This window comes from Periophthalmus magnuspinnatus, chromosome 14 (assembly GCF_009829125.3).
Source record: "Periophthalmus magnuspinnatus isolate fPerMag1 chromosome 14, fPerMag1.2.pri, whole genome shotgun sequence".
Lineage (NCBI taxonomy): Eukaryota > Metazoa > Chordata > Actinopteri > Gobiiformes > Gobiidae > Periophthalmus > Periophthalmus magnuspinnatus.
The window spans coordinates 30,113,438-30,141,418 of record NC_047139.1 but is presented as its reverse complement, the minus strand read 5'-3'; the positions used below and the strand labels follow the sequence as shown (position 1 = coordinate 30,141,418).

The 27,981-nt window shown below is 38.7% G+C and overlaps 3 protein-coding genes across 4 annotated transcripts in view; 2 read left to right on the top strand and 1 right to left on the bottom strand.

The window, feature by feature from the left end:
* The first annotated feature begins 104 nt into the window (after positions 1 to 104).
* Positions 105 to 5,967, top strand: proser1 (proline and serine rich 1). 2 transcript variants are annotated; one of them, XM_033978827.2, is made up of 12 exons: positions 105 to 663; positions 729 to 794; positions 909 to 977; positions 1,076 to 1,170; positions 1,259 to 1,352; positions 1,460 to 1,570; positions 1,701 to 1,802; positions 1,920 to 1,998; positions 2,182 to 2,274; positions 3,083 to 4,379; positions 4,969 to 5,113; positions 5,196 to 5,967. In XM_033978827.2, the coding sequence occupies exons 1-12, from the start codon at positions 619 to 621 to the stop codon at positions 5,319 to 5,321; spliced, it is 2,322 nt and encodes a 773-aa protein (XP_033834718.1). In that variant the 5' UTR covers positions 105 to 618; the 3' UTR covers positions 5,322 to 5,967. The 2 variants fall into 2 exon arrangements, with proteins under 2 accessions (XP_033834718.1, XP_033834719.1); XM_033978828.2 differs by lacking the exon at positions 2,182 to 2,274.
* A 550-nt stretch (positions 5,968 to 6,517) lies between these two features.
* On the top strand, positions 6,518 to 10,768 carry stoml3b (stomatin (EPB72)-like 3b). The gene is made up of 7 exons (XM_033978841.2): positions 6,518 to 6,636; positions 8,060 to 8,163; positions 8,250 to 8,322; positions 8,454 to 8,536; positions 8,608 to 8,811; positions 9,899 to 10,033; positions 10,565 to 10,768. The coding sequence occupies exons 1-7, from the start codon at positions 6,573 to 6,575 to the stop codon at positions 10,751 to 10,753; spliced, it is 852 nt and encodes a 283-aa protein (XP_033834732.1). The 5' UTR covers positions 6,518 to 6,572; the 3' UTR covers positions 10,754 to 10,768.
* Positions 10,769 to 10,985: 217 nt separating this feature from the next.
* Positions 10,986 to 27,981, bottom strand: part of mtus2a (microtubule associated tumor suppressor candidate 2a) — a 49,080-nt gene continuing 32,084 nt past the window's right edge. The window contains exons 5-16 of the mRNA XM_033977837.2: positions 24,552 to 24,713; positions 21,651 to 21,749; positions 18,237 to 18,424; positions 17,347 to 17,472; positions 15,638 to 15,704; positions 15,347 to 15,561; positions 15,164 to 15,269; positions 14,839 to 14,912; positions 14,662 to 14,760; positions 14,446 to 14,565; positions 14,232 to 14,332; positions 10,986 to 14,145 (exon numbers count right to left, since the gene is read on the bottom strand). Coding sequence (XP_033833728.1) covers positions 13,614 to 14,145; positions 14,232 to 14,332; positions 14,446 to 14,565; positions 14,662 to 14,760; positions 14,839 to 14,912; positions 15,164 to 15,269; positions 15,347 to 15,561; positions 15,638 to 15,704; positions 17,347 to 17,472; positions 18,237 to 18,424; positions 21,651 to 21,749; positions 24,552 to 24,713 — 1,889 coding nt within the window. The 3' untranslated portion in view covers positions 10,986 to 13,613. The remainder of the gene's footprint in view (positions 14,146 to 14,231; positions 14,333 to 14,445; positions 14,566 to 14,661; positions 14,761 to 14,838; positions 14,913 to 15,163; positions 15,270 to 15,346; positions 15,562 to 15,637; positions 15,705 to 17,346; positions 17,473 to 18,236; positions 18,425 to 21,650; positions 21,750 to 24,551; positions 24,714 to 27,981) is intronic.

The window sequence follows — 27,981 nt, the reverse complement described above, 5'->3', positions numbered from 1 at the left end:
CAATCAGCCATAAGTCTAAAAAGCCCATGCTAGAAATAGTATATGTTTCTACATTATCAGTGGATCGTATTCGCTCAAACTGCTCCAGCGGGGTCCTCGGCTGTGTGACGTCATTAGCACACTAGCGCCAGCTGTCACAGGGGCTAGCTGCTCTGGTACTATTCGCGTCGTGTTTTGGAGTTTTTAAGTTATGATTTACCGTGTCTACCCCTCTGCCTCTTTTCATAGATTTTAGCATAAACGTATGTCCAAAGGTTCGGTGAGCCTTTGCATTAGATGCTTTTTTGTCGCAGAATCTCCAGAAAGGGGTTAGCTGTAGCCGGCTAGCTTGTTGTTAGCTGCACAAATCTGGTATAGACAGGTTTTGCTTCTTGTCTTTGGAGTCATTGTTCACTGAGGAATTTATACGTATTGTTGTTGTAAAGATAATGCTGCTTTTTTAGCACAAATTATATGTTTGCGAAAATGCCTATTACTATAGAGTAATGTTTTAGTAGTAGTAGTGTGAATTTTGCTCTGTTATGTTAGATCCTGCTGACTGATCTTAGTCAATTAATCTAATTGGTTTCCAGTGATCAATTATTTATAATTGGTAATAATTAACAATAATTATTAACCATGGATAAAAAATCCTTTGACATCGTCCTAGATGAGATTAAAAAGGTAAGCATGGTGTTGTATTTGGTGCTTTAAATGTAGCCTTTTGGCTAAATGTGCTGTGTTTACAGTGTGTCCTGACGGACCAGCGCATCAGAGCCATAGAGCAGGTGCATGGATACTTCTCCAGTGAACAGGCAGGTTACCTGTTTTTATTCCATGTAGCGAACTTTTACTAACTATTGTCACTATTGTCGCACGATGTTATTTCTTACTACATTAACGTGTTCTTTGTGATGATTCCTTTTCAGGTGATGGAGATACTGAAATATTTTTCTTGGGCCGAACCTCAAATCAAAGCTGTGAAAGCACTGCAGCATGTAAGTGTGGTTGTGTATTAGTCATTACTGGATTAAATCGTGAATTGTTAAAATGCTGGTAAAGTGATAGTAACATATATTTTTTTATTCTTATTTAGAAAATGGTGGCAATCCCCACAACCAAAGTTGCAAATATATTGAACTGCTTTACCTTCACAAAGGATAGACTGGTTGTTTTGGAGCACATTGCCCTGTGGGTATTTTTTTTTATCATTGAAATGCCTCTTGAATCTTATTGCAATACGTTTTATATAGTTATAACCACAATATCCCAAACACAGAAATATTTCAGATGCTCAGAATTACAGACCAGTGGAAGATCTATTTCGGACACACCTGTCTGAGAAGAAGAGAGCCCGCAGGATCCTAGAGCAGGTATGTCATCATTGATTCATGTGTATTTTGCTATGATGTGTCTTTCTTTTGCTTTACTACTGTGCTTGTTATTAAATTATTTTATGAAATTGCTCTTCTCTGACAAGGTGTGTAAGGTTGGCTGTAAAGCCCCTGTTGCCATGATCTCATCTTGTGGTATTATTCCTGGAAACCCTTACCCTAAAGGGAGACCCAGTCTCGTCTCTGGCACATTTCCTGTAAGTTCAGTTAGTTCTCACTGGAGCTATTTAAGTCATTTTCTTTTTTTTATAATTTTGTATCATTTTTGTCTGTATGCAATTATCAGTTGGTAAATCTTAATTGATGTATGTTTTTTTTGTGTGAAAGGGTGTCCCTCCAGTAAAAAAGGAGGGAGAAAAGAAAGATGACCACTCTAACAATATGGATGGAAAAGGGATTGCATCACGAATTCTTGGACCATTTAAGCCGGCAAGTAACACAGTGCTGTTGCATTAGTGATTTCTTGTAATGACATAAACTGATAATATTGAACATTTAAAAATGTCTTGTCATTTAAGTTGTTCATTAGAAATTCTGTCTTTTTAGTTTCCTTCATCCTATAACCCTCATCGACCTGTGCCCTATCCTATACCACCATGCCGACCTCATGCCACCATTGCACCAAGTAAGTTGCAGCAAAATGCTTTGACATTAAGAACTGACATTAGTCTATAAAAATGACTAATAAGTTAATTGTTTTGATTGAGGTATTGAAAGACAATGTTTAATGGGGGTAGTGGTGGTGTACATCTGAGCTTCCAACATGAATGCATAGTGGAAAGTTTTAATATTTGCAAATGCTACTCAGGTGCGTACAACAACGCAGGCCTTGTTTCTATGGGAGGGGTTATAACAGCCAACGTAGCTCCTCCCCCCTACAACAGCACCCATAAAATGTCAGGTATGATTCGAAGGGTACAAGCGTGCGTGTGTCTGAATGAGTGAGGGCAAATAAATTATCTTTAAACTCACTGCCTAACTACTACCCAGCATGCTGCTTACCTGTGCTTTACGGTCTAATGGCTTTAAAGGGGCGAGAATGTGCTTCTGATTCACTGTACACTGAGTGACCTGAAGAGAACACACAAGATTTTACTGAAACTACATAAAAATTTTATTTAAAATGGAAAACAGTAGAACTATCTCTTGAGTCTGAAATTCTGCTAAAATAGGGCAAATCATATTTTTACATTAAAGATTTTATTTCACTATAATGTCCATTCAAAATTCTTTGGTCAGTCAGTGTTGGCCTTTATGCTGAAAATGATAAGGGTCTCACCCTAATGCTGCTGTGGGTTTAGAAGTAGTAATTGTTTCCTTTGCTTACCTACAAACATGAAAATGTAATTCATTCAAACTGAATTATTTGTTGCAGATTTCATGATTGAAATGAGTGATCAAAATCATATTTAGAACATTAACTGTATACTGCTTTAATATTATAAAACAGACAATCAACTGGCATCACTTATTTTATTTGATTCTTCAAAATATTAGACCGTTTTAAAAAAGAAAACAATCATTTCAGTCCTGAATTTTTTATTTTTTTTTATTGATGTGTGTAGTAAGCTGCACGGCCTGCATTTTAAATATTTGCTTTTAGATTTGAGGAAATTAACACATCCTTGCTTGCTTGTTCTGATGAAATACATTTTCTAAAATTATCAGTTGTTTACATTTTAATTTTGATGATATATGTTTTTCATTAGGTTATGCCAAACCAGGAAATCCACAGAACGCTACACCTGGAGTTAAAAGTGGCCCCCTCCTTATCCCTCATGGCTCGACTCCATCTACCCCTGTCCCTCCTCAGGCCTCTGCGGCTCAACAGGCTCCTACCACCCCCATCACCCCGGTGTTTCCTGGCATGGTGCCTTCAAACAACCCCAATGCTCCCTCTCCTGCACCTGCACCCTCTCCCTCGGTCATCAAAGGTGGACCACAGACTCCTAGTGGCCACAGTACTCCTGGACCCTCCTCTGTCATCAAAAGCCACACACCATCAAGCACCCCCTGTGGGACCCCAGTGCCCTTCCCCACCGCCTCCCGACCGGGCACTCCCGCCAATCCCCGCTCTGACCTCCACCAGAACAACTCCGCACACCAGAAGGCTTTCTCACAGTCTATGGAGCATCAACACAACTTCCACAGCAGTCACCCGCAACAAGGTAACCACCCCGGGTCAGTGATTCGGAGCTACTCCTCCCCTGGACCTGGATCATCGACCCCTATAAACCCAAACTGTTCCACCCCAGGTCCGAGTCACAAACCTGCCCAAGCTCATGCACTCCAAAGCGCAGCCGGAGCCCTGCAGGCAGAACAGCAGCGTGCAGCCTTGAGCAGACACACGGGGGGCAGCAGTGACAGTAACAGCCCCGTGCCCTCTGCCTTCAAAGGCACGCCACGCTCTGGCACACCCTCTGTCAGCTCACTGGTGGTGGGCTCTGCTCAGGCTGCTCTGGCTCGTTCACTAGGTCTACCACAGTCTGCTGGATCACCTCAAGTCTCACTTCCAAGTCCTGTAGCCATCTCCGCACTCCAAGGCCTACCCTCCAGCCCTGTGCCCTCTCATTACCCTGGCCTGCCATCTTTTCGGTCCCTTACTTCTTCTATTCCTGCTTCCACTGATCCATCATCTTTACCAGCAATGCCTCCCTCCTCAAACATGTCTACTCACCCTTCGACAACCATCTACCCTGGCCTTGCTCCAAGCGCTGCCCCCTCTGCGGCTTCACCTTTCGGTCTGGGTCTTACCTCTGCACCCTCAATATTCCCAGGCCTTCCTCCGGGCCCTAACCCCACTGGGTTCCCTGGGCTGGGGGTCTCAGGGGGCCCTGGTGCAGGCAGCCCTGTGCTATCCTCTTTCATGGGACTGGCGCCGACAGTGGCATCTTCAGTGGCATCTGTGGCCCCTCTGCAGGCGGCCGCTGCAGCAGCAGGAGTCCCCTCCTCATCCCCAGTGTTACCAGGCTTTGCCTCTGCATTCAGCTCCAACTTTCAGCCTGGGTATGTTTTATGGAAGGTGTCAGTGACTTTTACCCTTAAACTTGGTTAGTAATTCTGAATAAAACAAATCAGGGTATGGTTATAAGAAAGCTGACAAAGGGAATCTTAAAAATGTAAACAGGAGTTTCATACACATACTTAATACATCATTACTATTTGGTTATGCATTGTGACGTTTGCGCCTCCATAGATATTCCAGTCACATGCCATAAAGGTAATGGAAAAGCACCATAAATCACATCTGCTTTTCCACTGTGCTTATGATAAGTGAACTCTGCAGTGACTCACACCCTTGAACAAGGAGGGCTGGACTTGGACTTTGTTTTCAGTCATTAGTGTAGACAACTATCAGTTTACTTTTGTTGATTCATATGCTGTTTAAATGTGGGTCCTATTGATAACTATGGAGTCATTCAGTGAAAGGCTAGAAGCAGTAACAATGGTTGATTAATGCATATAATAAATAATGCAAATGTGTCCATGACATATCAGTTTGTTGATTATACATTACATAGAGTGAATATAATGTGCTTGCTTGTTTAACATCAAATTAATATCTAATACTCAGCCTTGGTGCTTTTTGTCTTAGGTTGAGCAGTGGACTCCAGGCTCCAGGGGGAAGTGGGTTCCCAGGGCTGCTATCGTTCCCTGGGGTACCAGGATTCTCTCCCTCACCCTCTCCAGCGGCCCTCAGTGGTCTTCACAATCCCAGCATGCAGTCTGCTCTTCTACAGGTAGACCTGCTTTGCAGCCAGGCACATTTTGGGGATTTGCATATTTTTTGATTGGAGCATTAACAGGTTAATCTCTTTTCAGGCTCACTCCACACCTACCTTGGACAACTTTCCTCCTCAGCCCAACAGTTTCCCCAACTACCCCCCAGGGCCTGGAGCCCCTTTTTCCCTACAGCCAGGATTGCACCCACAGCTCGGCTGGCAGTGAACATTTTAAAGCAGTTTTCCTAGATGGTCTCTGAGCCAAAACCTTTTTTATAGACTTTTTTTTAAAGTCATAACACTTATGACAAACGCTACATGTCAATGAATAGGTGTTCATGGACAACACATAAACATGATCAGATATGAGTAAATTTGCCTGACAACAAAGTTAGAATACTGTAATTATGTCTAATGTTAGTGAATTATTATTTAGTAATGAGTTATAGACTATAATCATGTACATGGGATCATGTATTAAAGTGACTGTCCAGTTCTAGAACTTCATCCTTGGATGAAATGAATTTGAAAGGAGGATGTCTGCTGTTACTGCTGGTTTATGACGACGACTCCTGTGACCTCCTCTGTGGCATACTGAAATGTGCAGACATGACAAATCTGGTGCTGTTAATCATGATTAGGAACATGAAGCTGCCGAACTTTTCAATGGATTTTAATCTTTTGTTAGGTGCAGCATACCGGTATATTTATTTGTATGCTTACAAATGCAATGTGAACATTTTGCCACCATGGAATGACAATAACCGTTTCTTTTTTTTTTAATAACATTTTGTCTTGTTTAAGTATTTCAAATATTGCGATTTTCATGAATTGTCTCTACTTGACACTGCTCATAAACCCTACTGTAATGTATTATGACTCTATGTGTTTTTTTAGCACCAGTTACAAGCTGCAGTTTACCTATTCCTAATACCTTGTAATGTTTTTGACAATAGTTGATCAGTTTTAGTTTTGGTGTCAATATTAGATTGATCAGGTAATTCAGTTTATTCAAAACTTCACTAGATGTCAATTCATTATGCGGTGGTAATGATGACCTCCATAAGTTGGAATATTGCACAATGCTTATCAGTCATGTGATGATAACTCAACACACACGACTAAAACTGCCATAATGAGACCAATTTAGGCCAATTTATGGCCAGATAGGGACAACCGGAGTAAGCACACCCTTATTACTCATTCAGGATGTCCGTGACATTTGTTCTTGTATTTCCTTTTTATTTAATTTCTCTTTTTTTGGTTCTGTGCATACATCTAACTTTTACCAGTAGTTTTGCTTTTTACTATAATTATGACTAACTCTTTACTTTTTGTAGATTATCAACCCAGTATCCGAGACACTCCCCCAGCACTGTTATATGGAAGCACTTTTTCTTTAAAAGGCTGGCTCGTCCTCACTGAGAGCACTTAACCAAACTCTCTAAGCGCTTTGCCTGTTTTCGATAACACATACATGGAGATGGAGGATCAAATGGAAAGCCAGAAGAGCAGAGGAGTGAGCAAAGAAAACCTGATATGTAAGACATTTTTAATACTTTTTGTTTAATTTTTTTCTTGATATGATAATGAATTACAAATACTTTGTTAGAACATTGTAGCATATTATACATTCTACAAGATTCATATTGTTATGGTATTTTGCCCTTTTATAGAGAAGTAGGTCTAAAAATATCTTAGATATATATTTTTTCTTGAAAATAAAACATTGTGTTCATCAAAGAAGTCCAAATAAAAAATACTACTAATATTACTACTACTACTACTGCTTCTACAGGAAAAAACAACACATTTCAGTTGTTATTTAAAAATACCACTCTATTATTACAAAAAAGTTGAGTTATCCATATCTATTTACATTTGCATAGTGCATTTACATGTGACAGGTTAAGCATACAGGTAAAAGGTATGCCTCCATCTCCATAGAAACAACACATGGTAATCAAAGGTCACTGGAGCATGTGACCAAGACTGTTTGTGTCTCTATTCACTTGGCTCCTTTTTTTTTTTTTTATGGACTTTTATTATAGATCCAGGCTTTGGAAAAAATTCAGGGCTGTGTAATGAATTGTGCATACACCTGTTGGGAGTATTTAAGTGCTATTGTTTGGCTTTTATTTGGCTTTTGTTCAAGATGAAAGGAAAACAAATAGATAATTTGGTAGTGTAAGCATGGCAGCTTTGTGTACTTTCTCTAATTAGGAACATCTGCAAACTTTTCAACATGAATAATAGTAATTGATATATTGCAGGATATTATTAAATGTGCTATGTAAGATAGAGTGAATTTATGGTTCCTGCATGTTTGTCCATGCATGTCAACAAATTAAAGTTTGGAGGAAACGTGGAACACAACTTTGACATTATTATGTAAAGCATTTATTTATCTTTAATACATATGTAAATATAATTTGCATTTCAGTAAAATGCCTAGTAGTAGAAAATCTACCTGTACTGAATCTAAGCAGTAGAGCATTCTTTGTGTTTTACTTCCCCATAAAGGTCAAATTTGAAGAATAATGAAAAGTGAAATTGAAAACATTCTGTTCTCTTGTACATATAGTACATATAGTTTCTGTTTTAGTAAATATGTCCTAACCACTGCTCTGTGCTGCATGTGACCAGTACAATTACTATGACCACAATAAAAGCACGAGGGCTGAAGGAAACTGTCAGAGCTCTGTTTCGAAACATGCACAGATAATAACCACGTCATTACAGGCCAGTGTGACAGCTGAGCGCTTCCTGCACTAATGCATTTATTAGAGCTATCAGAGAGGCCATTTTGAGTTCCCACAACAAACTATGGTGACACTGGAAATTTTTCATTGCTCATATCAAACTTTACAATTCATTGAGAAATCAGAAGAGCTGCCGTTTCCATGATTGCACAATGTATAACACACATTTGCACAATTATGAAAATGTTCACTCCCTCTGCAGCTGAACACACAGGATCGTTGGGGTGTTGTGGCTGGGTACTTGTCATTATCTCTGGCTTTTTCACCTGCTTACTCTTTCCCTTCACCATTTGGTTTTGCATAAAGGTACAGATACACAAATTAAATTAAAATTAATTAAATTGGGTAAGAAACTGTCTACTTATTTATCAAATGTTCATCTTGTTCTGCAGATTGTTCAAGAATATGAACGAGCAGTGATCTTCAGGTTGGGTCGTGTCACTGACAGAAAGGCCAAAGGACCAGGTATAACAAAAATTGTCATAAAAATATATTAATTTCAAAAGAAGCAACCACCCAGTATGTTCCTATGTCTCAAAGGATAATGTAAGAGTTTGATAAACTAATAGTACATATTATATTATCTTTATTAACAGGCATTTTTGGCATTCTTCCATGCACTGATAGCTTGGTAAAAGTCGACTTGAGAACAGTTTCATTTGACATCCCACCACAGGAGGTAATGATTCCAACATCAACATACTTATCGATTTCCTGAACCCCAGTACTGAGACATTTTGCACTTTATAGATCTTGACAAAGGACTCGGTAACCGTCAGTGTGGATGGGGTGGTGTACTTCCGGGTCAGTGATCCCATTGCCTCTGTGGTGAATGTGTCCAACGCAGACTTTGCCACGCGCCTCCTGGCTCAAACCACTCTCAGGAACGTCCTGGGCACCAAGAACCTGGCCGAGCTGCTGTCTGACAGAGAGGGCATCGCACATAGTATGCAGGTCAGCAGGGAATATAGACTTCCATATAAAAGGTTGTGTTTAGGTCAGATCACCATAACAGGTCTGTAGTGTGTGACTGAGAGGGAGCACAAGCAAGGATAAAGTTTACTCCTTTTGTATTTTATTTATTTATTCGTATTTATTTATTTGGTCGTTTGTTTGAATTATTTTGCGTTTTATTTCAATTCTATTCTAGCCCTAATTTAGTCAGGGTCTAGTCCAGGTTGAGTTTTGGGTTTAGTCCCAGTTTGGTCTGAATTTTGATGTGGTGATGTGTTAACATAAACACAATCTGTCACAAATATTAACATTTCCTCAGCACAAAAACAGTTTTAGTTAAAAATACATGTTTCTTCTCTACTTGTTATTCTTTATGTTTCAGTCTTATACAGTATACAGGTGTGTTTAATGTTGCAGTGTCTTGAATTTTCCTTTTGTTTTGTTTAAATATTTCTATAAAAAAATGTAGAATTTAGTTTTATGAGCGATAGTTTGACATATGTTGATTACATCGTCATAAAACTTGCATTATTTTGTATTCTATCAAAAAGCCATCATCACCACTAAAGTACTGCGCTAACACCCAAAGCGATTCGTGTTTTCCAAGTTTACCAGAAGGAAATGGATGTGGCTCAGATCCATTACAGTGAGCGTTCAGAGCGATGGACCACACCCACAAATATAAACCCTTGTATTGATCACATACACAATGGACTTTGAGAGAACAAGAGAGAGGGAGGGTTGAGGGAGGGTGGGGGCTTTGGTCTCATAAAAATCCACAAAATAAATATTCTTTGTGATTACTTTGTACTACAAGTTTGTTCACACTTTTGTTTGGTCTTTTTTGAGCCCAGTTTAGTCTTATGTAAGCTTAGGTTAAGTCCTGTTTTAGTTGTGGGTTAAGTCCCAGCTTATGTTATTTTTATTTTATTTAAATTTTGAGGGTGTCCTGTGTTTACATGTGTGAACTCACTCTAAATCTACATTATTTCAAACCATTCTAATCTCAAACCAGTTATCATTACATTTTGTTTTAATAGGTGATTCTTTTTAATAAGTGTTTTATTTATTTATTTTTTATTCACAGAGCAATTTGGATGAAGCCACAGACGACTGGGGGATCAAAGTGGAGCGAGTGGAGATAAAGGATGTGAAGCTACCCATTCAGCTGCAGAGAGCCATGGCTGCTGAGGCAGAGGCCTCCAGAGAGGCCCGAGCTAAGGTTAGCACGCATGCTGTCTAAATCACTCTAGTCTGACATTTCCAGAAAAGTGTGTGTGAAACCCACCTCACTCAACACTTACTGCTCTTTGATTAATGTTAAAGTCAACATGTTCTTTATTTGTCTTCGGAGGGAGCATGCTGTCTTTGACCAAACAGATACATATAGATATTAAAGAAACATGATTTAATCTACAATACAATTCAATGTTCAGCCCTCTGACAACAATAGAACATGAACATATATGGATAAAGGTGGGTGAAGTGTTTTGCCCAATGACACAAACAGCTCTGAGCCACTGATGCTCATTATTTGGCTTAAATTATGTGTTTATTGTCTTTATACACTTAAAACATAAATATAATTTTGTAACAATGAAAATGCTAGTAAACAGTTCACTAAAATATGGGAAATTATTGCCATAATATCTCACCTAAAGGAAGTAAAACTGAAAGAATAAAGAATGTATGATTTGGTGGTGATTTCTAGCTGTTACAGTGTTTGTTTGTTTTTTTAATCTTTTATTTCCAGGTGATAGCAGCAGAGGGAGAGATGAATGCATCGCGCGCTCTTAAAGAGGCGTCTTTGGTCATTGCTGAGTCTCCATCTGCGCTGCAGCTGCGGTATCTCCAGACTCTCAACACTATAGCTGCAGAGAAGAACTCCACCATCATCTTCCCCCTGCCCATTGATATGATGTCACACTTTATGAAGAAGTAAAAACCTGGACAAAAACTCACATACTGTTCAACAGAAGCACTATTATAATATACTGTATATATAACCATTGTTCTGCCTCATTATGTAAACCAGAAATCACAATGTAACTCAAATCTGGCCATATCATGTGCATTATAGTATTATAGCAGTGTTATAGTAGACTTTATTCTCATCATTCCGGTGATCTGTTACTATACAGACTTAAATGAACCAGACCTCTGTTAAGTTTTTTCCAATTGTTTATTATTACTGTGTTCTCCCCGAACACGAATAAAGCATCAACACACTTTGTACTCATTACATGTTCATCTCATTCATTGTCTTCCATTAAGCTACTGTTACATTTCCACTACCAAGAGGAAAGGAAGAGAGAAAGAGAGAAGAGGGAGCAAAAACAGTACAAGACAGAAACATGCTTTTAGTACATCATTGGTGCACTGAGACACAACTCATATTGTAAATGTATTTACATTCAAATGCACAGTCAGTGCCTCCTCCATAAAGTGAAACCATAAAAGCAGACAAGTGAGCCATGACACACAGGTCATACCAGCATTTTGATAACATTGTGTTTCCATCAGTAACAAAGTGGTCTAGTTACCCATGTTTTGCTCTAGCTTCAGCTAAGTGCTACGTTCGTCTTAAATGGCTGCTACATACAAGACAACAGGTCCTTCCATATGAAAGAAAATCCACAAAACATGGCTATAAAATGTTTTCTATTTTGACATTCAGCATAACGCAGATGTCCACAGGACACATTGAAGGGTCATTGATACCAGTGAAGAGTAGGAGTGTGTTGGAAATAGATTTTTGACAGATTTTGTAAACATTCAATTGTGTTGCATCCACAGAGGGTCAGTTTGCACCTGACGATACATTTAAAAGGACCCTGAATGATTACTAAATCAGATGAACAAGTTAAAAACACATCGAGGTTCTGACCAGTACATTTCTTCATAGGCAAAGACATTCTCAAAATGATCAGCGCGGTATAAAATCAGCAAGACACGCTTTTAAATTCAGGTGTGTAATAATTGACATTCACTTGTTTTGGAGCATTTAACCCTGTGTACATCATCATACAAAAGTTTGTAAGATCCAAAAGAGAATCAAGTTTACTAATATTAAAAGTGCTGGTATGATAACTAAAAAAGTGGTTCAAATCTTATGGCCCAGGCAAATAAGAATTTACATGCTGGTTAAAAAGTGGGAGAGATACATTACTATGCTCCACCACTATAAATTAATAACATTACTATTAACCTAAACCAACTCAAACTTAGCCTATTACTGTACCACAACAGGCCACTATTACCCTCATTTTAGATCTGAATTTATTTACATCATGTCAATGTATCATGAACATGGAGGATACGACAAAGAGTTACAAATATTTTATATAGAAATTGTAACTGTGTTAACATAAATGGTTTCCTTTGAGTTGGTCAGAGAAAACTACAATAATAAAAACGATGACCCTGAGGGTATTGTTACAGCACAGGAGATCTATGATTCTTATAAAATTTGTGTGAATGCACGTCACTGCTTTTGTATAAATACTGGGGAAAAAAGATATACAAACAAAGTCTTTCCAGATAAAATTGTGAAAACAACTCCCTGAAACATTTTGTCTGCACAATAAGTTTAATACAGATTGCTAATGTTTTAAGAATAAAGCAGGTTCCAGAGGTTCACATTTAGACCACCTATAACACGAAGCCTTGCACACCTTATCGTCTCCTCCTCTCCTTAGTCTGCTCTGGGCACAGTGCATTATGGTTTGTCAAGAGGGCTGCATATTCCAGAGGTGGTCTTATACTTGGTGGGGCCAGATTGCTGTGGTTGAGGTTAACATGAGACTACACTACTATATCACAAGAGGTAAAATCACATACAATGATGTCTTTACATACATAGCTTATATACTGAGTGTCCTATCATGACTGTATATGATCACTTGTGATTCATAAATTTACATCTACCATTTATGGACATAAGTTTATAAAGATCACAGCAATACAGAATTTAAGTTAACCAAAATGGAAGACTCACATTACTTTATATAATAAATAGTGATACAAACTGATAAATAAGTAATAAGAAAGAATAAATTGCCACAGTATTTTCAGTGCTAAGTTTTCATATGCCGAGCTTTTTGCTGTTTTGTATGTTTAAGTTATACATTGATCTATAGATGAAACTGCACATTCACACACAAACACTGAAATCCCAGAAATGGTTTTTGCACGTTGACCTGAGAGATCCACAAGTGAATTGTTGCTTTAAAAAACGGTGTTTTAGGAAGACCTGACAAAATTCACCTTAATGTTTGTTTGTAAATAAATTGCTAGGTAGCGTGAATCTGTCAACAATAAACATATAAAAATGAGTTTAGAAATGTGACTTCTTCATGTATTCAAAGTCTTACAAGTTAAAAAAATGTTGGTCTTTTGTTGCTGGTGTGACAGCAGGGTTGAGATAAGGCGCTTTGTTCCCAATTACAAAACAGAGCTAATTTTCCATATTTCCCATTTTTTAATGATGTTTAACTGAAACTTGATGAATACGAGGAAGTGTGCAACTACCTGTTCAACTGTTTAAATGGGGCCATTAACATGCAATGAAATAGGAACTATGATGACACCTCCTATCACTTCTGTACACTATGTACAGCCTACGTGTAAGACTGGGTCAACTACTCCATTTGTACACAATCCTCAGCTCACATTCTGAACCACTATAAATGCTTTCTACAGCTGTACAAGTCTGGTACAGTTGTGCCTGTGTACCACAGTGTTTTCAACATTCAAACTTAGGAAGAAGAAAGAAGAGGGAAGAAGAATACTTGAAGGAGAACTTATCGCTGTGCAGAGCTCAGGCATGGAGCTGGATTACAGTGATTCACTGCAGCTCTGTGAGTGGGCGTGGCTGGACCAGGTGAGTAATTCTGATTGGTCACAGCCCTGTGAGTGGGTGTGGATGGACCAGGAGACAGATTCTGATTGGCCACTGCTCTGTGAGTGGGTGTGGCTGGACCAGCTGAGTAATTCTGATTGGCCACTGTCCTGTGAGTGGGTGTGGCTGGGCCAGGAGAGTAATTCTGATTGGTTGTTGCTCTGTGGGATGGAGAGAAGTACTGAGCCTGCTGAGGACAGCCATGACAGTGGGTGGGTGACTCACAGCCAGTGACAGGTGAGGAGCAAAGGAAGGGTGAGGAAGGGAGGGGGGATGTGGAGAAGGAACGGTGCAGGGGGGAGGATGAGGGGGACATGAGGGGACTGGTCTGAAGACGCCACAGCAGCTCCTCATTATTACGGCTCAAACGCTTCTTCTCTGTGCTCTCCTTCTCCACCGACTCGTGTAGGTTGGCGTTCTCCTCAGACAGCTGTCTACAAAAAGATTGGTAACAAAATTCAATACATTACATTCAAACACCAAGATTACAGATGCTGTATTTCTTGCATTTTTCTTTTACCTGGACAAAGACAGGTTCAAATCTATTCGGGCCTTGAGATCTTCGTTCTGTTGTTGCAGAACCTGAATTTTCTCCTCAAGAAATACATTCTTTTGGGCCTGCTCAAATAGAAAACCACCACAAAGAAATCTTTCATTAACCGAACTAACATATCACAAATATCAAAACACTCTGCAAGTGCAAGTGGATTCATCAATGGCCTAATTGAGCCTACCACTTTCTCCAAGTCTGTGATCTTCTTCTCTTGCTGGTGAATCTGCTGGTTTTTCATTTCCACTACTTCCTTTAAACTCTTTAGGTCCTGCTCAATGTGTTGGTAAGGTGCCAAAGCCTCCTGATGACCACACAATACAGTACATATATAAGTGAATTACACTGATGTTTTTTTTTTTTTTCATGAAATACCAGTCTACTCCAATGTTTATTGTACCACTATTTGTTCATCTGTACTTCTCCTCAGAGCCTCCTCAAAGCGTTTGGCCTTGTCTCTAAGACTCTGGTTTTGAAATGTCAGAGTATCAACTTGATCCTGCAGAAAACAGTATGTTATAGCATACTCTTTTTGGTCAAATATACAATGTTAGTACATTTTTATGAGGAATCCTACTTGAAGAGAAAGTCGCAGTTTTTCAAAGTCTTCCTCGAGCAGGATCTTCTGCTGCTCATGAGCTTTTCGTAAGTCTGAAACAGTGACAACATATGAAGTTGCAGATGGAAGAAAACATCTATTCTTGTGCAGATAATATATAATCCTACCACTTACACTTAATAGCAATATAAGTATGTTGTATAAATGTACTGTAAAGGGTTTACTGTACAACTTACACCGAACATGCTTGGCATTATCTCCATTTCTAGCATGGGACCGCTTGAGTCTGGACTACTTCCTACCATAGTACACACTTCTTATTGCAGTATTTTGACAATATTACCTCTCATTGTTCGGGCATGTTCCTCGTGCAGTGTTGCCATGGTAATGTTGTGCATGTCTCGGAGCTCCTGAATGGCAGCCTGATGACCAACTGTCATCTCTTCCACCTGCAGATACATACACACATTTTAGAATGATGTACAAAATTACTACTTCCACCTCAATAATGTCCTCAGATTGGTACCTGCTCCTGCTGCTGGGTCCGCAGCTCCTCCATCTCGGACCGGTGCTCGGCTCTCAGGTGCTCTGTCTCGGTTGAGTGACACTTCCTAAGCCCCGCCTCCACAGCTGCTAGCTCCGCCTCCTGCTGAAGCTGTAGCTCCTGCAGCTCACGCTCAAAGGCCACTTCTAGGGCGGTCTTCTCTCGATGCAGCCTCTCCCAGCGCTGCGAGTGGGACGCTGAGGAGCAGTAATGTAAATGGATTTTACTTAATTCCTGTAGGAGGTGAAAATGATTCATAATGTGCAAACATACCAATTTCCTCTTGGATGGATTTGATTTCCTGAGATAGTTTCTTCTCATTCACTTCAGATGTCTTGTTCTGAAATTAAATTACACATTGATATTAATATTATGTAAGAAATCATGATTTATTATGTTGATTTATATTTGTATTATAACATAACAGTACTCTCTCAGTACAGAACTCTTAGCAGGAACACCAATGTATTGATATTTTATGGTGACATTATAAAATACCCGCCTCCCAGATAACCACTGTACTCACACACACCCCCACACACCCACACACACACACACACAATATAAAATCAACAAACATCAACACGGAACAAAACCCTTTCTTGACTGGGTAGAAGTTGTTGGATCAAGCCTACAGCAGCAGAGGGCGCCATTACTCTTTTAATTTGCCAACTCTAAACTGTGTGCAGGAGATTGCAGCACTCCAAAAGCAGCAATAAAGAAGTCAGACAGTCCCGGTGTGTCTGCTCATAAGGCCGTGCTGTGCTGTGGGTATATGGTACCTCAGAGTCTAAATCATTCCATTAGATGAACAGGGCTGGGCCAAACGAGCTCCCTGACACAGTGAACTCTCAAAGACCCCCCCTCAGCTGCCGTTTAACCCACTCCTCTCTCTGCTCACTGACCATGCTGTGAATATGCTTCTTAATACTGTATGGGATATGGACGTGTCTGTTATATGTGCAATATGGTAGACTAGTTTAGTCAAGGTGCAGTTGGGTTAGTTGATGAAGACATTGATAGAAGACATTGCGTAATATCCGTTTTAAATTTGAGATAAAGCATGCAATAGCTAATGGTTAATTAAGGATAGTCGTATTACATGCATTGGCTTACTTTGACTTCTCTCAGTACATCCATGCTGTGAACATGATGGTAATATTGTATAGAAAATATAATGAATTAACCTAAAATTATAAGCACTCTTTTGATATCATCAGTATATATCAGTATGCTTATTAGTTTAGTCACAATTTTCTGTCAAACCACCCAGTCTCATCAGGTCTTGGAAGCTAAGCAAGATGGAGGCAAGATTGGACGTGGTTGCATGGGAGACCACTAGAAATGTGGGGGGCAGCAGTGGGCGCAGTTCATGCAGTGACTGTTGTTGTGTCCTTGTGCCACTTCACCCACATTGTCTAATAAGAAGGTGCTGTGTGAGTGGGTGTTGGTGGTTGGAGGGGCTGATGGTGCAGATTGGCAGCCTCGCTTCTGTTGGTCTTGGGGTCCAGGGCATCTGGGGCCACAGTAGTAGTTTACCACCACCAAGTGTGGAGTGAATGAACAATGCAACGCGCTTTGAGTATCTTACAAAGTGCTATGTAAATTAATCAATGCATTTAAATTACTGTTAAGAGTAGTAGTAGTAATTTGTGAAACAAATATGTCATTTTGCAAAATAAATAAATACATAACAGAGTAGTAACTTTTTTTTTTTTTTTTTGATTAAGGACTTTTTTTTGTGGATTCTATAAAACAATGTTTTATTAAAGTATAAAGTCTAAATCTGACAGCAGGCTTTATCATTGCAAGATAGGGCCAACACCTTTGCAGAAATACTTATTGGTTTTACCTTGTCGAGTCATGTCTGATTAGTTACAAAAAGCTATTGTCATGATATTCAAATGCATTTTATCTGAAAGTCAATGACTACACTCTAGGCTAAGAGAGTTAAGTGCTATTGTTCTTGCCGCCTACAGTACCTTGAGACAGTAATGTTGAGTGGTGATGATAAAAGCCTCCAGACCCAAGGACATCCTCCTCAGCTGGTCTCTGAGAGCTCTTAGCTGTATCTCCTGCTGCTCACATCGGCCCTGCAGCCTCTGGACCTATAACACACACACGCACACACAGACACATGCAAGCACAGTTACTATAGGCTGCAACATATTATATAACAGGTGAAAACAAGACAGAAAAAAATACAGTAATGTACTGTTTGTACATAAGATTTGACACAAGATTTGAAAAGGTGTGATTCATTTTTTTAAGCATCTCTGAGCTTAAGGAACACATTTTATATATATATATATATATATATATATATATATATATATATATATATATATATATATATATATATATATATATATATATATATATATATATATATATATATATATATATACACACACACACACACATATATATACACACACACACACACATATATATATATATATATATATATATATATATATATATATATATATATATATATATATATATATATATATATATATATATATATATATATATATATATATTTCAAATGTGTTGTTTTTAAATCCTAAAATAGCAAATACAGGCCTTTTAAGCTTAACTTTCCAACAGTACTACCGTATATATCGGACGATAAGTCACTCTGGAAGTCAAAAAATGCATAATAATGAAGAAAAATGTGGTTGTCAGGTTGTCAATGTGACCATAACAAAGATGTGAAATGATATACTCAGACTTATATGACTTATACGTGGAATAAAAGTCACATCTGAGTATAAGTCGTACCCCTGGCTAAACTATGAAAAGTGTGATTTATAGTCCGGAAAATACGGTAAGTATGAGGGGTACTTATGGGTTAACTTTCCTTTACCTCTTCTCTTTGTTCATTTCTCTGCCTCTCCTCCTCCTCTCTTTCTCTCTCTTTCTGTTGGGCCTCCTCCTTCTCTCTCTGTAGGGTTTCCTCTTGGTGCTGTGGCTGAGGTTTGAGGGGGGCCACACGACGAGGAGATCCAGGTGGTGCCGACCCTCGCACCACTGCAGAGGGCCGCTGGTCTGGTACTGGAGGAGGAACAAGCAAATTATGGAAGACTTCCACACATCGATATTTACAATACTCTCATAAGTCGTAATCACAGCATAATTTCAGTTCAGATGAGATTCAATGAGGTTTTGGGCAGTTAGGTTTGATGCCCAAGTTTCAGAATACTAAAATGGATTTTGATACTAAGATAAAGGCACAATACTGCTTTTTATACAACAATGATGATGTTTTTCAGCACAATATTACCATGTAGTCTTATACTAATTCTAATTGAAATCAAGACCAGTCTAAAACTACAGTACTCAGGAAAAGTCCAACTATGTCCCATTTATGTATTTTTTTAAGTATTGGGTATTTCTTCCATAAATGTTTTAACCATCATTTAAATTATGGTTTACAGAGCTGTGTGGCCATCTAAAACATACAGAGCCACACATCATTTGACATCACCTATACAGTATATCACTCCCATATGCCATTAATAATCTAAGTAGGACATATCTGGCCCTAATAATGGAATTGATGAGATTAAATCAGATGAGATTTGACTTGACCTATTGCTAATGACTTTGTTCACATGACAAATGATCTTATGTTAATTGAACCCATTTTACCGAGAAGGCTGTTCCACCATTATGACCCCCTACAAGAACAACATAATCACAGCTGGGCATTTGATTGAGCTGCAGCATTCACAACAAAGACAATAAACAACATGTGATTTCATTGCATAAGAACTCAAATTAATTGCTTTGATTTAAACAAAAAGTAACTGGTTTGGTGGTCCTAGCAGGGACTGCCATTAAGCCATAGCAGACAAGATTACCCTCGGCATGTGTCACCTTGTCATATAATGTAGTAGAAGTAGCATGCAGAGACACAGCACCCCATAGATCAGATATGAAATCCTTTTAAAGGGATACTAACACAGAGTTAATGTGCTTCATTCTCGTCTCCCCAGCCACTATAGCCTGTGTTATTTGAACTGCTTTACATACTACACATTTATTCAAAGACTGAAGAGATCCAAGGACAAAATAGTAATATACGAGTGGAAATTTGACTTGTCCATGATCACATCTGAAATAGATTTTTGTTTGGTTGCAACAGTTATATTAGTTTAAATGTTGTTTTAAAGGTGCACCTATGTCACTTTTTTTTACCTGCCGTGCCAACTTACATCTCAGCAATAGAACAACAGTGATTTAATGAATGATAAATAGTGTGCCTTTGAAAGAACAAATGCGGGAGATTTTTTTTTACATGTAGGCCAAAACTAGAAGACCGAAATCTGCTGTTATGCCGATCACATGACCTATGTATGAAAAATCATCAGCATGTATGAGGGAGGAATCATCGCTGCACAAAGACAAGAGAAGGTTAGAGGCTACAGTGCTAGCCTTAAATTGATGAATAACAAGAAACCACTGCGACACCTCCACCTGCCTGATGCTGCATTGCTCAGACTCAGTGGACCATTGTAGAGCGTTACCATGACGATGGGAGGCTGCGGGCCGGGACGCGGGGTGAGGGGGGTCCCAGGTAATGACTGAGAGGTGCTTTAGTGGGGGATGAGATGGGAGGTGAGCGCCGGGCCAAGGATAAAGGGGGGGAGTGTGGGGTTGGAGACAAAAGACCATAGGATCACCACAGGAATAAGAATCTGGCTTTTACTCTTCATTTGAAAGTCAAAGTGGTGAAATACAAAAGTAAAAATGAATTGATTTGTCTAAGAATTGAGATATCTTATTCAACAACACATATAGCATTATTCTAATACTGTCTGGGAAATTTTCTTTATGGAAACGGGACTTAAATTATATATTAAACCTTATGCGTGTTGAAATGCCTTTTAACATGCAGCTGGACTGTACAGCTCACATAAGATAGGGGCAAAAAATTGTTGTTGGGACATAAACGTACAGGTTTCAAAGAACAGAGCAAACCTAGACTTGACTCGTGGTACTCAATGTTGTCGGTATGTAAATAGGCATATTTGGATACTGGTACTGCTTCACACGATTATCTGACTATAACAGCAAAACCCATAGTGCAACATTTGAAGCTAAAAGGCTAATTCTAATTCCTGGGCATGATTTTGAGTCTAGACCTCTCTATGACACTTATCGAAAGGTTATGGAAAGAGCAGTGAGTATTTGAATTGTTTATGCAACAGCAGGAAGGCAGAATACAAATGAGAGCAAGGCGTTACCTCAAAATGAAGAAAAATATGAATCTATGAAATCATATTTGCGATTGCGAATGCTGTGGATGTGGGTAATATAGGAAAGGTTTATTGAATTGTCATTTTAGCTGTGAAAAGCCCAAGCTGAATACATTTGCACACATTATTTTGATAAACAAACACAGGAAATGTTTTAATGTTTGAGTAGGAGTAGACAAAGAATAACAAAGACTATTTTGCTTTAAAACAAAAGGGTGAACAGTGTAAGGTGCTTTGCTAATAGTGGGAGTGAGAAGACAAAGGACTAGCCTGAGGAGCAACGTGTCCAGTATAAAGAAAGATGAGCAGACCCAGTTTAATCTGGTGTAATTTAGGAACAACCTTCTGTCTTTGTAAATGCATTAGAAAATAAGATCAAGCATAGCACTGACAGATATAACAAACATAAATGATCTCTTCACCACGGCACGTGTTGGTGGGTGGGTAGTGATTAGGCAGCAGCTGAACATTCTGTCCTCAAACTTGATCTGGTTAAAAAAGAAAAAGTAACTATCTGAAAATATTTGACTATGTATATTTTGTGATAAAGAGACTTGAAATGCTACATGTGGAGTTTGATATGACTGCAGTGGTCAGTGTAGTTTGGGCCAAGCAGTTTGGCAGCGTGTCGAGGTAAATTGTACATGGTGTGACTAAACGAAAAATATCCAGTTTGATCCAGTCTGTACAAATCACTAGATGGATTTATATGCAGACGGCAAACTTCCTATATGACTCAATGTTTGTGGGTGTGAGGCCAGACAAGGTTGTAAACATATGGACTATTATTAGAACATGTCTGGCTTAGGAGGCAGAGTAGGATGTCGACATATAGGCATAGTCTCGGGCAGCTGAGGTTTTTGTTTGACTAGGGACGATATGGAGCAGGCAAATCAAATGAGAAACAACAAAACTTGCATGTACAGTATATTTTCAGTGATTTTCTGGTGACTTGTAACTTGTTCAACCTGCTGCATCGCAAAAGGACCATGTTATATTGTTGTAAATTTAGCACATACCTGGAGATTGTGGCTTAGGAGGAACTACAGCAAGTCTCTTTGGAGAAGACGGCAGCGAGCGTGTGACCTCTGAACTCCTCTGAAACTCTTTTCGACCAACTGTTAACGACAAAAATAAGAAATTTCACCCAAAAAATCAAATCAATTTTACATAAAATTCAGAAATGAAACTGCAACCTTCAGAGCGAATATGAACAGGTGCATGTCAATCAAACTTCAAAGTGCATTTTCCTATTTGACAATTTTGACTACATTTCGACACCTAAATTTGGGAGATTTCATTTCGGCTTCGTCTAACTTTATCCCAAGGTTTTTGCCCCTTAGCTCTTTGATCTCCAGCTATCTCTTTGCCTGCTGAGTGCTATAACTATGGCCCATGGGATTATGGGTAAAAAAGAGAAGCACTTCTAAACCACCTTCCAACCCTGCTTCCTGTGACATGACACATTTTGCACAGTAATTGAGCACATTGTTAATGGTATTTCTCTCATTACACTGCATGTTTGAAAAAATCTCTTTGTAATTTTGAGTGCACATTAATTATGCAAACTCAGGATTGTGACATAGCAGATCAAAGAGGAGAAATGTTCAAAAGATGCTATGGTTGAATAGATGAGAGTGAATAAGACATATGGGGTCAGCTTTGTCAAAAAAGTGAAGAATGGAGAGAAAGAGAAAAAAGAAAGAGCTAGAAAAAGAGAGCGAATAAAAATAATTAAAGCTAATAGCAGAGAAGTCTTAGATCCTGAACACAAAATCCCCAAATGACCTCATAAAGCGGATTCAAACCAAAGGAGACCAAATTCACCGTGAGCTGTTGAAAATACTGCTACGTTCTCAGCATGTGGTCACACTAGGAAACTGTTGTTAGGGAGAAAAACGACCACAAAATGCACTGCGGAGTTAGGCTTGAGTTATATATCTATGCCATCACTTTTATTGAGTTCTTAGTAGGTAATTAAAAGGTGCACTGCAGAACTTTTCTGGTGGAGAGTCTGCCATTGGCTTGTTTCCATGGAAATGTTACGCCTTTGCCTGGAAGTCTGTGTAATCCCTCAGTCGTCCAGGTCTGACCCATAGCAAAAGACAAAGTTTAAATCTGTCAACTGGACAAATTGTTATAGGAATGAAGGTTGGCTGCTCATCCAATTTTGTCTTTTGCATTGCCTGGAATGTTCCACAGTCTGGCATTAAACATAGCTCTATGGAGACATGCAGCAAGTGATGCCACTAGACCAAGTTAGATCAGATATGTGGAAAGGCCACCGCACTGACAGTAAGGATATATTTTTTAGATAATGCTGACTGAACTGTAACCTTGTCTTGATATATACTGTAGCTTTTTTCCCAACATAAACAGGTTTTTTTTCACTATTTCATTTAACCAATTTAACCACAACATGGACTAATTTCAACTATTAAATATAAGTCAATGCATTTGACTCAAAACTATTATGTAACAAAATATTTAACTCAACTTGATTCACACAGGAGAGCTTTTACTACAGCCAGGAAGATAACAGCACCCACAATGTGCTGCTTATACCATCAGTGGCGTTAACGTTTTAAAGGCGTGGACGTGCTGCAAAGTGAAGTGTGATACTACGAGTCGTTCGGTGTAAATCTCATGTGTGAAAGTGAATGTGTGTAGAGCCTCCTCATCTGCCACTGTGGCTGTTTGCTACATCCCCAAGCACTTTACAGGCAATGCCGGCTAAAACGTGAGAGCTGCCAGTACAAGTGTTGCTTGTATTTTTACTGTACAAGCTGTCAGTTATGTATAGTGGAACACATAGACTTAGGGCTGCTTGAATGTAAAAGAGGCTATAATGTATTAATAACAGTGCAAAGAGTTATTTTCTTTTTGCAGCTTTCAATTGATTTTATAATAAAAGTTACGAGTTGCTTAGTGGCTAACACAATATTCCCCAAAGCACTATCAACAGCCCTTCACGAGTACATGTCCTTTATACCAGCGATACTCAAAATAAGGCTTAGGTGCCACTGGTATTTCTGAAAGTTATTTACTGAGTTATTTCTTTCTGGTTCAATTTTTGTTGAGACATACTATTATTCTGATATGGTACAGGCATTATCTTAGACTTAGGTTATTATTTATACAATGTGTAAATAATAACCTAAGTCAAAATGTTTAAGTAATGCAAAAAGCTCAAAATGTTTAAGTAATACAAACAACCCATGTGTGCAGTGAAAGTCTCAAAATCTCAAAATAAAGATTATGAAGAATGTCCATGTATATCCGTGGTTTGTAGAAGTATTTGTCAAACACATGGATCACAGTTTAATCCATTGTTGTTTCTTTTGAACACGACTGCACACTCGATTCATTTTACTTGTCTCCAAACATTTTCTATCCACAAACGTGACAAGTCTGTGGTATGAGGCAATTCATTACCTGAAGAGAAGTGCTATGTCTAAGTATTTTTCTTATATCAAGCTCTGGTAAAGAAATATCATTTTAATATACAGTAAATCATTTCTATTTTAATTGCGTTTGATAATTTAAGGGTCTCTAGTGTGGCTACTGTCATAATGTCCAGATTTGATATGTTTATGAATCAAACGTCAATTCAAGTCTAAACAACTGCATTTACAATTACGCTGTAGGAATTGTAATTGTAGTAATTGTTGTTCTTATGGCCCGCAGGTTTGAGTTTTCTACTGTTGAAGTTCATAACAACTTTTTGGTTCGAGGCACATCTGTAACACATCTTTTCCTTCTCTTAATTTTAAACAAGCTGATGCACCTCCGTCTGTCTGAGCGAATAACCATTTGAATAGTGATTTCCAATTTGTCAGGATTATATTTTTTCCCCATAATCTTACAGCCCTAATCTGTTTTAGACATACAGTACAGTAGTGTTACAGTTACGCTCTGACCTCCCGGTGAGCTGCGGGGCTGGGCGGGCAGGTATCGTCGGGGCAGGGCAGGGGTGGAGGGCGGCTGCAGGCTGCGACAGGGAGGTCCTCTCTGGTGCTCCGGGACAGACGGAGGTCCAGTTGTCACTCTGTGGAGAGGGGGCTCCTCACTCACGCTCAAACCTGGACAAATACATACACATTATATTATTACACCGAGCCTTCATAGTCTGTATTTCTTGGTGCTGATTGTTTAGTCAGTTTTATTGTCTTAGTACTCTTATGGAAAAATCTAAGATACATTTTTTTAAAGTCACATCCTCATTTTTGTAGAACAGTATTTTTATTTGTGATGACACTTTACATTTGAAGTTCTGTGAAGTGAAAAATTGGTATAACCGTATGGTCCAACGCCACTGATCTCAGTCTTTCTTTGGTTAACCCTGAAAGCCACACACACACACACAGACTAAGGGGAGAATCCTGTTCATAAACACACTTTTCAACATCTGTCTACGGTGGAGGAATAATCTATCAAATTACTGGCAGATAGTTTACACAGTCACACACCCACTGTCCCTCAATATAAATCCTACTCATGTTCTCGATCAATACAGACACTGCACCTCCCATCGTATCTGAGCACAGAGAGATATGAAGCAATGCTAAGCTGTTTGTCGAGAGCTGCCGGTTGATGATTAAATTGTAGCTATGAGAAGCTAATGGCGGTGTTAAGTGACTCTGTGTTGTCTTTGCTGAGAGCCAAATCCTCCGTGGATTTGGAGAATACAGTGGATTGAACTGATTGGATCTAATGCAATAAACTGGGATTACAAAAAATAATCATTGCTGCAATATATTTTGAGCAGCGGTAGGTAGAAGGCTAATCAGTTACAATTATTCAAGTACATTTATGTGAGTATACTTTCACTAATATATTTAACAGTGCAGCAGTCCTCTTACTGGAGTAAAAGGGTAGGGTACTCTTGCCACTATGAGTTGACATGCTTTTACAATACTTACAATACAATACAATACAATACATTTTTTCTGATGCTCGCTATGGTCTGGTTAAGTCTACAAGGCATTAATTTGACAACATTAGATCTTTTATGTCTTGCACCAATCCTTCAAACATTATCATCATTTTTGGTCTAGTAGTTTCCCCAAGTAGTTTCTTAAATGAATAGTACTTTTACTTGAGTCATATGTCTCTTCCTACTTCTTTGGCTCAATAAAAGAAAATTGCAACTTTCAACCCTAACATTACAAAATATGAATAACCCACACATGAATTCAAGAGACGACCTGAAAAAAAACTGAATCCATAATTGCATAAATATCTCATGTTTTCTATTCCCAAAGCTTCATTAGTTTCCCCTGAGCCTCTGAAGGCATTGATTATACAGGCTGTTTACTGTACACTCCCCTTATTAGGCCTCAGCGTGTGATTTCAGATACAATACTTCACTGCATCTGCCTCTATCTGCCTCTATCTGCCTCTATCTGCCTGTCAGCAAATAACACTTTGTCGTCTCAGTGGTTTTGAGTCCACCAAGGACAACGCTGTTTTACATATTTTCCTTTAAAGCAATAGATAATTAAGTCAATTTTTAATTAATCATGACAAACTCAAAAAGCATTAAACACACGCCATATGAATGCAGTGGACACAAATTGATTCACTGTCAGCAAAGTCATGCTTATTAGCCATAGGTCAAGTACGTATGTGAACAGACACCAGATAGGAGACAAGAGTTGAATACCAGCATATAATTGGGCGAAGGAGTTGAAAAAAATATATATATATGTGTGTTGAGGATGAACCAAATGCCAACTGTCATAAATGCCAGAGCAGGATTGGAGGGATCTTTAGCTGCGGGAAGCCAAACAAAAGAAGAAAAAAGTAGATGGTGCAGGGAAGAGTCATTTGAAACAACAAAAACATGAAACATGGGCACCAGGTAAAGAACTAAATAGAGGTGGCGTATTTAGTTCAAAATAAAGTTATTAACTGAGCTGGGAATATTTCATTTTGAAATCCATAAAACCATGTCTATTTGGCCAATATACTGCAAAATAAAACCAGATGCCTTATCTTGATGTTATTAAGGTTAAGGTATACTTTATTGTGCTCATAGTTTAGGGACATTTGTCCTCTGCATTTGACCCATCCTTCAATGCTGGGAGCAGTGGGCATTCCCCATCTGTACATCTTGAGATAGGTTTGGCAAAGACTGCCTTAGCTGGAAGATTTTATGGAAGATGGAGAATGTTATTTCCATCTGATGTTTTCATTGAAAACCTCAAACAACACCAAAAAGCAATATGAAACATTACTGTAATCTTCAGTTTCATTTATGAAAACAAATCAGAAGCAATTTTGACCAAATTTTCACATTTGGTAAGATGAAAAAACCCCAAAACAAAACATAGTACTATCAAAGTCAAACTCCTACATACTCAAATGTGATATTTTTGTGAAGTACTTGTGAGTTTGCTTTATAGTGCAGGACCTGTAGGACAACACAAAACATGTTAGCTCAGAGGAAGATGGCTCTATGAAAGGGAATATAGTGTCCCGGTGCGTCCCATTCTCCTAAATCAGCAGAATCTGTTTGTGCTAAAAGAGCAGCACAGGCAGGTGCTCTCTCACGCACAGGGCCGCAGCATGAGGAGCACAGCTGGCTCTGCTCAGGTCACACACAAGGAGTCTGATTCTTCAAAAAGCAACCCACCCGGGACTTTTACTATGGAGCGCACAGACCAGACTACAGGATTCACGGTTTTGTAGAGCAAATGTGCATGTTTACATTCAAATAATCTTATTTCCTTTCACTTTCATTAGGGGCAATCAAAACATTTGGAGATTACCACACTGATTTCACACACCTCATGAAAACATATCTGGAGTTGTGTTTTGTTGCATTCACAAATGTTTGAATAATCCTGTATTATTAGTGTCTATATCTCCAAAGCTTAAAATACTCTGTTCCACCTTGTGATGTCATGTTAATAGCTCCTTTTACAATTTGTTCAGCAGAGATTGTCAATTCCTGAAGTCATCCAAATGATTCTAGTGAAGGTGTATGGAGTTTAAAAACACAGTGGAGCACTTCCTGTATTACCACATGTCATCACAAGGTGGAGTGATTTCCATTTAAGAGAAGAACCTTTAAGTCTAAAAAAGCAGGATTTCTGTGTTAAACATGTGTGAATGAAACAAAACAAAACGTCAGGTCTGTTTGTGATGAGGAAACAACATTATAACATAGATCAGAAAATAGCGTAATAAGGGCCCTTAAAATAATTCTGGTTTGGTCTATTAACACAATACCATATGTACCACAATTAGCAACTAGTATTTTGCCTGATTAGGGAATATACACTACTGCACAACCGCTAACTGTTATATCACAACATTTAATGCAGTAATGATGTCTTTATAGCG

What these genes read in the sequence shown, in the direction of transcription:
- stoml3b (XM_033978841.2), top strand. Translation starts at nt 6,573, where the DNA reads ATGGAGATGGAGGATCAAATGGAAAGCCAGAAGAGCAGAGGAGTGAGC. An exon ending in CCATTTGGTTTTGCATAAAG is followed by an intron (nt 8,164 to 8,249) that starts GTACAGATACAC and finishes CTTGTTCTGCAG; the next exon opens with ATTGTTCAAGAATATGAACG. An exon ending in CCAGAGAGGCCCGAGCTAAG is followed by an intron (nt 10,034 to 10,564) that starts GTTAGCACGCAT and finishes TTTTATTTCCAG; the next exon opens with GTGATAGCAGCAGAGGGAGA.
- proser1 (XM_033978827.2), top strand. Translation starts at nt 619, where the DNA reads ATGGATAAAAAATCCTTTGACATCGTCCTAGATGAGATTAAAAAG. An exon ending in CTGTGAAAGCACTGCAGCAT is followed by an intron (nt 978 to 1,075) that starts GTAAGTGTGGTT and finishes ATTCTTATTTAG; the next exon opens with AAAATGGTGGCAATCCCCAC. An exon ending in TTCTTGGACCATTTAAGCCG is followed by an intron (nt 1,803 to 1,919) that starts GCAAGTAACACA and finishes CTGTCTTTTTAG; the next exon opens with TTTCCTTCATCCTATAACCC.